The sequence below is a fragment of the Frankliniella occidentalis genome, unplaced genomic scaffold (genome assembly GCF_000697945.3).
Source record: "Frankliniella occidentalis isolate FOCC.00 unplaced genomic scaffold, Focc_3.1 Scaffold62, whole genome shotgun sequence".
In the NCBI taxonomy this organism is placed as follows: Eukaryota; Metazoa; Arthropoda; class Insecta; order Thysanoptera; family Thripidae; genus Frankliniella; species Frankliniella occidentalis.
The window spans coordinates 1,206,057-1,215,254 of NW_026267192.1; the positions used below are offsets into that span (position 1 = coordinate 1,206,057).

General features: G+C 39.0%; 4 protein-coding genes across 6 annotated transcripts in view; 2 read left to right on the forward strand and 2 right to left on the reverse strand.

The window, feature by feature from the left end:
- Positions 1-4: 4 nt before the first annotated feature.
- On the forward strand, positions 5-2,769 carry LOC113213790 (kelch-like protein 6). Its single transcript, XM_052267963.1, has 9 exons — positions 5-168; positions 278-547; positions 654-775; positions 855-1,059; positions 1,146-1,620; positions 1,738-1,846; positions 1,962-2,083; positions 2,181-2,387; positions 2,463-2,769. The coding sequence occupies exons 1-9, from the start codon at positions 7-9 to the stop codon at positions 2,762-2,764; spliced, it is 1,974 nt and encodes a 657-aa protein (XP_052123923.1). The 5' UTR covers positions 5-6; the 3' UTR covers positions 2,765-2,769.
- Positions 2,770-3,126: 357 nt separating this feature from the next.
- On the reverse strand, positions 3,127-4,622 carry LOC113213793 (spindle and kinetochore-associated protein 1-like). The gene is made up of 5 exons (XM_026432968.2): positions 4,243-4,622; positions 4,070-4,162; positions 3,785-3,936; positions 3,523-3,692; positions 3,127-3,447 (listed from the first exon to the last, which is right to left on the reverse strand). The coding sequence occupies exons 1-5, from the start codon at positions 4,492-4,494 to the stop codon at positions 3,296-3,298; spliced, it is 819 nt and encodes a 272-aa protein (XP_026288753.1). The 5' UTR covers positions 4,495-4,622; the 3' UTR covers positions 3,127-3,295.
- An 81-nt stretch (positions 4,623-4,703) lies between these two features.
- LOC113213795 (mitotic spindle assembly checkpoint protein MAD2B) lies at positions 4,704-6,025 on the forward strand. Its single transcript, XM_026432970.2, has 5 exons — positions 4,704-4,929; positions 5,039-5,157; positions 5,285-5,469; positions 5,550-5,712; positions 5,802-6,025. The coding sequence occupies exons 1-5, from the start codon at positions 4,905-4,907 to the stop codon at positions 5,925-5,927; spliced, it is 618 nt and encodes a 205-aa protein (XP_026288755.2). The 5' UTR covers positions 4,704-4,904; the 3' UTR covers positions 5,928-6,025.
- Positions 5,979-9,198, reverse strand: part of LOC113213792 (alkaline phosphatase) — a 4,357-nt gene continuing 1,137 nt past the window's right edge. For all 3 annotated transcript variants that reach the window (XM_026432965.2, XM_026432966.2, XM_026432967.2), the window contains exons 2-9: positions 8,953-9,116; positions 8,090-8,485; positions 7,537-7,700; positions 7,118-7,331; positions 6,914-7,047; positions 6,633-6,831; positions 6,299-6,517; positions 5,979-6,223 (exon numbers count right to left, since the gene is read on the reverse strand). In XM_026432965.2, coding sequence (XP_026288750.2) covers positions 6,036-6,223; positions 6,299-6,517; positions 6,633-6,831; positions 6,914-7,047; positions 7,118-7,331; positions 7,537-7,700; positions 8,090-8,485; positions 8,953-9,019 — 1,581 coding nt within the window. In that variant the 5' untranslated portion in view covers positions 9,020-9,116 and the 3' untranslated portion in view covers positions 5,979-6,035. The remainder of the gene's footprint in view (positions 6,224-6,298; positions 6,518-6,632; positions 6,832-6,913; positions 7,048-7,117; positions 7,332-7,536; positions 7,701-8,089; positions 8,486-8,952; positions 9,117-9,198) is intronic.

Below are 9,198 nucleotides of genomic sequence, written 5' to 3' on the forward strand. Positions count from 1 at the left end.
ACAGTCATGGCTTCAAGTGAGATGTGTAACGGGCCTGATGTAACACTTGAAGTTGATGGCCACAAATTTCATTGTCAGAGGAATGAACTGGCTAGCCGAAGTCCTTACTTTGAAGCCATGTTCAGTCCTAATTTTATGGAAAAAGAGCAAAAAATTATACCAATTAAGGTGAGTAGGTTGACATTCAAGACGTGGTTTCTGTAAAAATGTATTATGTCTTTCAACAACTTAATGTACTGGAAATCATGGAAAAAGTTAATTTCAATTAACCTTTTAGGATGTGGATGCTGTGGCAATGAGGTTCATTTTAAATTGGAGTAATGACTCTAGCCAAATAGAATCCCTCAAAGAAGAGGATATATTAGCTGTTATTCAAGCTGCTGACTTGCTTCAATATCACCAATTAAAAAAGACTTGTGAAGAAATCATGGTGCAGCGTTGGCTTTCCCCAGAAAGCTGTCTGCTGACAGCTGCTACAGCAGACCAATTATCACTTACTAAATTGTATCAAAAAGCTTTTACTCTAGCACTTTGGACCTTCTCTGAGGTATGTCTGGTCAGTTTGCGGTTGCCATCTTTAATCTGTATAGCTTTCCATCTATGCATTTTTCAAAATCATCTTATAACTTCAATCAGTCCTCGTAAATTTTCAGGTGAGGCATACCCAAGCATTCCTAGAGCTTCCTCTAGATAATTTAGTCCACTATCTGACACAAGAAGCACTTTTTCTTGGTCCGAATGGGGATGAATTCCAGGTTTTTGAAGGAGTTTCATGGTGAGTCTCTTTACATAGCATGACATAATTTAATTTAAAATGTAACATCACATTCATAAAAGAAGAACTCTTTCTGCAGTTGGCTTGATCATAAGGTCTCAGACAGGAAATCTGAAACTTTGGATGCTCTTTCTTGTATTCGAATGAGATACATTTCAATCAGTGACTTAAAAAGCATGTTACACTACACTTGTGTAGAGAGCTGTGATGAAGCTCACTTATTGATTAAATGTGTCTTATGCATTCGCAATGGTGTAGACATTTCAGTCGAGGAAATAAATGAGGTAAGTGACTTAATTCTACGTTGCTTAGCAAGTTTCTGGACAAATTTTTCTTGTAATATGTTAATATTTTGTAAAATATATTTTAGAAAGAAGCTCCCAAAGTTGTTACAGAAGATGATGTAAGTGATATCGACAGTGGGTGCTGTGATCAGTTTAAAAGAATTGCGGAAACACTCTCCTGTAGATCTGAAGTTCCAGAAGTGTCATCAGTTAAAGCTGCGGATGATGTTAGTGAATTAAGTAATTTCAAAAAGTTTCCGTCTAGTATAGTTTCTAGAGCTGAAAGGATTCTTCGTTCAAAAGAACGTGTTTTACCAACTGTGGCGTGTATTATTGGTCATGTCATTGAAGAAGAAAGAAAACTTACTCAGATTGAAGAAAATGATTCACCTTCTAATAACATTGCTAAGAAAAACAAAAAAGGGAAAAGAGATAGGAGTGGTAGTCCTTGCATTTTCATCTGGGATCACAGCAGGAGTGAGAAACCAATCCAATTACTCCCTCTCACAAAAATTGATCAAGGACCTACTGAAGCTCTTGGCTATACTGTTGTTACCAGAGGTTTGTTGATACCACTTTTATGTCTTGTTATGTGTTGTTATGTCTAGTTTTTTTGTTTTTTTGAGAAAATTTTTTCTCTCTTTTTTTTTAAATTGCTGTTTAACTCTTTATACACAGGTCAAGATCTGTACGTGATTGGTGGAGAATATCTTCTTGGCTATGGGAACTGGAATAAGTCTGTTTGGAAATACAATGTGTGGAGTGAAACATGGAGTTTTGAAACTAGGTATGAAACGCAACACATTTTAAAATGATTCTATTTCTTTGAGTCATTTCAATTCGGTAAGGTTGTCATGAATTCCACATTTTAATTTTAGAAAAATTCTTTTATTATTTTTTAGTCTTGCTGTCCCAAGAAGGCATCATTCTGTAGTGTGTTTGGATAATGATTTGTATATCATTGGGGGTTGCGGTAAATTCAGAGTAATTATGGATTCAGTGGACCGTTACGACTTTAGCACAAGTAAGATCTGTGGATTAAATTTTGTTTGCTATGTGTTTGAAACACAGCAGCCTTAGTTGAATATGTACGCTGTTTGAGCTTTTCTTCTCATTCTCAGGAACATGGCATAAATGTGCTCCTCTACCAAGTAGTCTGTATTCAGCAGCCACTTGTGTGCATAAAAATTTGATTTATGTGATCTCATGCCAAGTTTTCTGTTATTATCCAACAAGTAATAGTTGGGCAACCTTAAATGATGTTAACATACCAGCTGGAATGAGTTTTAATACTGCTATGCCTTATGGAGAACATATTTTCCTTACAGGTATGTTTCAAAATATTTCTCAGCAAAATAGACATTTTTACCAAAACTGAAATTAATGTTCAATATTTTTTTCAGGATGTTACTCATCAGATTTGATGTGCTATGATCCTATTAGAGAAAAATCTATGAGGCAGATTGGCTCTTTCCAGAACCCAGCAGGAGACGCCTGTTTAGTAGGCTCAAAGATCTACTCATTCTCTGAAAACAATGATGTACCTTGTATAGAAATGTATGATATTGAGGCCAATTCGTTCAAAGTTCTGTGGACAGGAGGCGCCAAAGATAAAAATATTTCTTTCAAGAAACTTGGAGGCTGCTTTCCTCTCATATTATATGAAACATTATGGAATGGTTCTACCGGTAATAAAAAAGATTAACAAAGTGTTTTAGTATAATAATTTGCTGAGATGTAGACAACAAAACTAAGTACTATTTGTTTACGTCGAGTCGGTCGAGAGCTAGATCTGTTGAATAATCTTTCAACTGCATTGCCATGTTCATTTCTTTCTATGTTTTACCTTCCACAAGAAGGTCTTTTATTTTGCTTTGCCTTACTTTCCTATCTAAACGCAGGTGGCAACTTTGAACCATCCCCACTTGAACAGCTCTCGGTAATACATGTCACATTCTTACTGACTGGATTTCCTTTTCAATCCCCCTAGCTGTTACAGAACTTTGATTTGAAAGATGATGCAGCATTGTGCATGCTTTAATAGAGGTGGAACTTTGGAAGTTAAAATTATTCTAAAATGAGGTTTTATTTTGACAAATATATGCAGTCAGTGTTACTTAAAAACCAGACAATTTAACTGAAATACTTTAACAAACAAAGTTTCTATTTGATCATTCAATTCTCATATTTCAATCAAGGTAGACAGGCATTATTAAATAAATTTATCAGATTTTAGTTAAAACACTGCCACATATCGTAGGATACCTCCAGTTCTTAACTCTCTTATCCTTCCACAATGCCTCAGTATGGTTAACATATTCAGAGATGCTTTATCCAAAACACATCCATTCAAATTTTTAAAGTCATCAGCCACACAAAAGTAAAGTCCTGAAATATGCAGACAAGTCCTATGAGATCACTCTCAGATATTGATTATTTTGCAGTGTGTGACTATGTACTAACCTTTTGTTTCTTTTAATTCTTGCTTGAAGTATGCATTCCACAAATCAGCATCCTTTTTCTTAAGAGTTGACTTTTTCTTCTTAAAAACTGCATACTTACTTGTGAGAACCTTGTTAAACACCTCAATGAATCCATTAATTTTCTCGTATGTCACTCTTCCCCTCAAGTACCTGGAGAAAAGGGATATGAATTCATGAGCGATTACACTTTTAAATAGATTTTCTTCTGGGTAGTTAAAGTTGCTAACTCAAACCTAACTCACTTTGGTGTTTTTTCAAACTCGTCCAATGTGAGAAACAATACTTCAGGGATGTTGCAAACTGTCTTGTTCCTTAAAGGCTGTTCTGTACTTGGATGTTCTTTAGTACTAGGCTCACTAGAAGTGACTGAGGCCAAATTATTATCTCCCTTTTTCTGTAAATAAACTGATTACAGTACAAATAGAGAGAGATCACAAGGACCCGAAGCAGGCCTATGAACCATTGACCGATGTGATCCAATTCAGAGGTACAAGAAAACAAGAGGAGGATCTTGAAGCGTAACTTACCTGTGTAGGGACTAGACAATTAAATCTATCGGGGATGTTGTTGAGAATATATAGTAACTTCTGCTGTTGGTACTTGGCAAAATTTCTTTCTTCCTACAAATAACAATAAAATTGAAATTATAAATCAAAAACTTTGAAACAAATGTTGTTGATTTCAGTATACTGTAGCTTACTTGGAGACATTCAATGTTTTCCTGTATCGCTTGAATGATGGATCTTATCTTCACAATATTTCGTCTTGCATTTGAAAGACTCTTGACAGTAGAATCTTTTGAGGCAGCTACCTCTTCATCCCAACCTTTTAAAAGACAGATTACGCATTTCAAATTCTCAACCCGTTCGAACACTCTGAGAAATTCTGACGGAACTTCAGCATCATCCAAATCAACGAAGAAAGACCGAGTTCCACCGTCAACGTCGGTCATGGTTGATGAACGATATTTCGCAAATTCACAATGTGTAGAATGTAAAAAGTAGAAAAATAGAAAGGAAATGACTATAAAGTGATTTGAAACGTAAAACCAAATTTGAATCACCAGAAGAACAAAACAACAACACTCAACAGCTCTACCAACTTTGTTATTGTACAAAGGACAGAATTTTAGATGAATCAATGAAAAGTAACTTGTTATTATAATCATATAGTACTTATTTCATTTTATCTTGAGGCAAATTCAATATTCTCATTTGAAACTAAGAAACATTGAACGTTTTTCATAAAAACTTTTAATTTTTGAGGGCAGAACCTGCAAACAGCCGTGTTCACGATTTCAAATTCGTTGCAGACGAAATGTTTAGGTTCATTTTCATTGTTTTGTTTTAGCAAACGTTCCACATGTCATCACAGGCACGAAGCATAGGTAAAATATAAAATAATAATAATAAAGAACGACATTGTCGTCTTCTTCATTGCCAGTTTATCGAAACTTCATTATTAACCTTTAAATCACACATTGCCTTGTTTTTCAGATATTGTTGATATTCTCGTTGAATTTCTTGAGGTTTCAATTCATCATCTGCTGTTTCTCAGAAATCTCTATCCCCCATCCATATTTGTTCTACGAAAAATGTATAATATTCCTGTTCAGGTTGGTCTAACCTCACAAGACATATTAATGATGGTACCATGGAGAAGAGGCTGTCACTCTTCTTCTCTATGAATCCTTTTGTCTGAGACCTTGTGTTTTTCATTATATCTCATGCCTCATTTTTCAGGTGTCTCAGCACCCTGGACTTAACCAGTACATCATAGAGACCTTACGGAGTGCAAAGGCATTACTACGAAGCAGTCACTTGAAGTGCTTATCAGTGTGCTTTTATAGCGACAATGAAATTCCTATTGAACGTTTTGTATTTGATATCTTAAGCATACATGAAAATTTTAGGATAGATCATGACTTGTAAGGATGTGAAGTTGCGAGCGTTTGTACAAAGTATGGAATCAACATGACTGAAAGGGTTCTTTTTCTTTTCTTAACAGTTCTGACACATACCTTGTGAAACTAAGGGATGGCTTTCGTGCCTTCTGTTTGAAAGTTGCAGCTATTGACATGAAGCCTCTTACTGAAAATTGTTCTTTCCAAATTCACCTCCAAACCACTGAGCAAGGTTCTCAGGCACTTGCCAATGACCCTGCCTTTGAGGTATAATAATATAAATGCAGTTTTTAAGGTGCAGTTATAAAATGAATAATAATTCTGAATCTTGAATTAATTATTTTTGATATGTTTAGGGATTTCCATGGATTGAGTTGGAAGCAACTGAAAAGGAGATACCAGACCCACAGCTAGCACCTTTAAGAACAATTGAATCTGACTTTATAAAAATTCAGATGTACAGAGAAATGACCTCTAGATAAATACCATTCTTCAGTTATATATCTAGATAAGATCTATTAAGAACATTATCATTAATGTTTGTGTTTGCAATCAACATTTTTATTTAGTGTAAAGTTTAGTGGATCACATTATTTAAACAGTTTTCCACATACTGTTACTGCTATTGCAGCTGTAATTGACATCAAACAATTTTGCTTGACTGTGACTGAATCACTTCCTGATGATGACTTGTACTCTCCAATTTTAGATGCATAGGCTATCACAAAAGGAACAAAATTTTGCTCATGAACGCCAGCAAAGAGATGAGCCATTGGACCTAGGAATCATAGAAATAAGTTTTACTTGTATCTTGAAGAATTACTGCAGGCCACTCAGTAGTTAGCAGCATTACCTCTTGCATAGATTGCCACATCGGACCCAGAATGATGAACCTCATCGGTAAGCACTCCTGTTTGCTGTGAATATGTAAAGCTTGTGGTGTCAGAGTCCTTTGGGTTTTTCCGTTGCCATTTTTCGCCAACTTTTTCAAACTGGTAGTTGCTATTATCTCCCGTTGTGTAAAGAAGTGAGGTATATGGTATCTTATCAATTTTGGATAGCTCAGCAATGCCTGGAAAATATGTAAAGTTGAAAGTATTGTTTTTAATTCATGATCATTATTTTGAGAATTGGAAATGTGAGTAACTATCAGTCAACAATTTTGGATAATTCTATTCTATTCTTACCCAAAATGTCTGCCTCTCTTGGAGCATAGCCACTGAATGCCATACCCTGGTCATGATCTGCCGTCACAGCAACCAATGTATCCCTCTCATCTGTCTGATTCAGGACAGCAGAGACTGCCTGATCCATAGCTAATGTTTCATCAAGAGCCTGTCTAGCGTGACCTCTGTGATGTGCCATGTCGATCATTCCACCTTCAACCTAGTAGGAAAACAGTTATTATTTTTCATTTAAATAGGTTACATGTAATTGAGAGTCAATCTGAGTTTTATTTATAACTTACCACCAGTACAAATCCGTTTGGATTTTTTTTTAGAATTTCAATAGCTGTTGTTGTCATGTCTAGTAATGAAGGCATTCCAACTGAAGATTTGTCCCGGTTCCATTCCATTTTTAAATGTCCATTTGCAAAAATGCCTGTTAATTTATTTTTGTTGTGTTAAGACAGAATAGACTTTTTAAATTCTATTGTAAAGTTGTTGTTTACCTAGTACATAATCTGCATCTGTGGTGTCTGTAGCACGAAGGTTGCCTGTGTTTTCCACCAGTTTGTGGCTGAGGTTCCTCTTTTTTTTATCATCTAACCACACGCGTATGAGATCTCTGTTATCCTTCCGACGACACGACCATGTGTCTATTGGATCCGCATCAGAATTTGTGATATTTGTTTGCAGACATTGTCTTCCTCCTCCCATAATGACCTGCTTCAAACAAGGTCATATAAGATTTAAATCTTTGACGGTCAACATTTCATCCCTGGGAAAAATTTTAAGTGGCAAAGTGGATTCGGTCGTTTTAACTGGGAAATGCCGGCACAAATGCCACTTAAAATGACAGAATCCACTTCTTGCCACTTTGACACTTAAAATTTCTCCTACGGTTGCTAGTTATTTCATTTCTACTTGCATTGAGGTTTCTCCCCGGCGCGTCCTCGATCAGCTGACGCCCAATGTCCTTGCAGTCCTCCGACCCTTTGGGCATATTTGCCTCGCACTCCCACCGCCGATCGGGGCAGCGAGAGTACAGCGCGCTGGGGGTGGCATGTGTCACGCGGGTCGTCGTCACGAATCCTGCAGGTCAAATGTCAAGCTTCAGTCAACCCGGGGCACAGAAACAGGTCAGAATGCTCCCAGGTAGAACACAATCGTCAAAAACTCGTCAATGACCCTCATTTGACGGCAAAATGAGCTCATTCTGGCTATCTAGCCGCAGTAAATTTTGACGATGAGCGTCAAAGTGAGGTCATTGTGACATCATTTTGACAAACGTGTTCTACCTGGGCTATCATTTGACATCAAAGGAGTCATTTTGTCGCATTTCGAGGTCATGTTGGTGTCGCGACTAGCTCAAATACGTCAAAATAACTGCCTTCATGACAAATATGACATCACTTTGACCACTTGTCTGTTCCTGTTCCCTGGGAAGCTGCTCATGTACAGGGAGGATCGTACGGACGCACCCGTGGCTTTCCCCGCCTCCTGCGCCCACTGCAGGAGGGAGCTCAGTTGGTTCTTGGGATCGAGCGAGGCGGTGCAGTCGGCGAGTTTGACGTTGGCGTCGAGCCCCGCCACCTCGTAGTTGGTTTTGACGCCGGTGAAGAGCGCCGTGGCGGTGCAGGACGAGTCCGGGACCTTCTTGTTTACCGCATACGTCTTGAGAATCCCCGTCCAGGGCATCGTCTCGAAGCTGTGGAAGGACGTTTCACCGCCGCCGTAGATCCGGGAGGCTGTAACGGTGCTGGGCCCCATGCCATCGCCCACGAACAGCACGACGTTCTTTGCCACGCCCTCGACTGGCTTCTTCTTGAGCACGGCGTCCAGCTCGGAACGAGCCACGTCTCGCCAGTAGGCGGCATCTAGAACCAAAGGGTGACATGTATTTCTCCCGTCGGCTAAGCTCGCCGTCTCGGTGCCGGGTCCTTTCTGATAGTTGGGCTTAACCAACTTGCTACACTTCCTCTGCCTCAAGTGCATCCAGAAAAAGTCGAAAAAGTATGTTCTTGATTGAAGTTTAAAAATCTATTGATTCAATGCGACCTTTCTAGGCCATACTTGATGCAAGAACATACTTTTCTGGTTGTGGCGAACAGCGTGTGTGGTCGCCCCACTCTGGTCAGCAACCCACAGACTCGCCGGCTCTCTATAGAATACTTCGGCTAGACGATTAGCGGGTAGAACATCGGCTGATTGGTCGAGCCTTTTCCCCCGCTACCCCCCTACCGGTGTGTCATTCGTACTGGCGGGAAAGCTCTGCACCTATTGGGAGCGTTATAGTGCTCTATACCCACTATCCCTTCGTCGGCCGAAACACACTATTACATACCTTCCTTCACCTGGGCGGTGACCGAGACGGCCACAGCCAGCACAACGAGGATGACTCCGGCGCGCATCTCGGGCTTGGCGGTGTTGGACCTCTGGCCGCTCTGCTTTGTTTGACTTGTGAGTGTCGGCCTCACGCGTGGCCCGCCGTCTCTACCGGACTCTTATCTGTAAATAATCGCACATGGGTTAGAGTGTGGACCGTCGTTGTTCGTGCCCTAAAAACTTTTACGCAGAAGGATAGATCAAT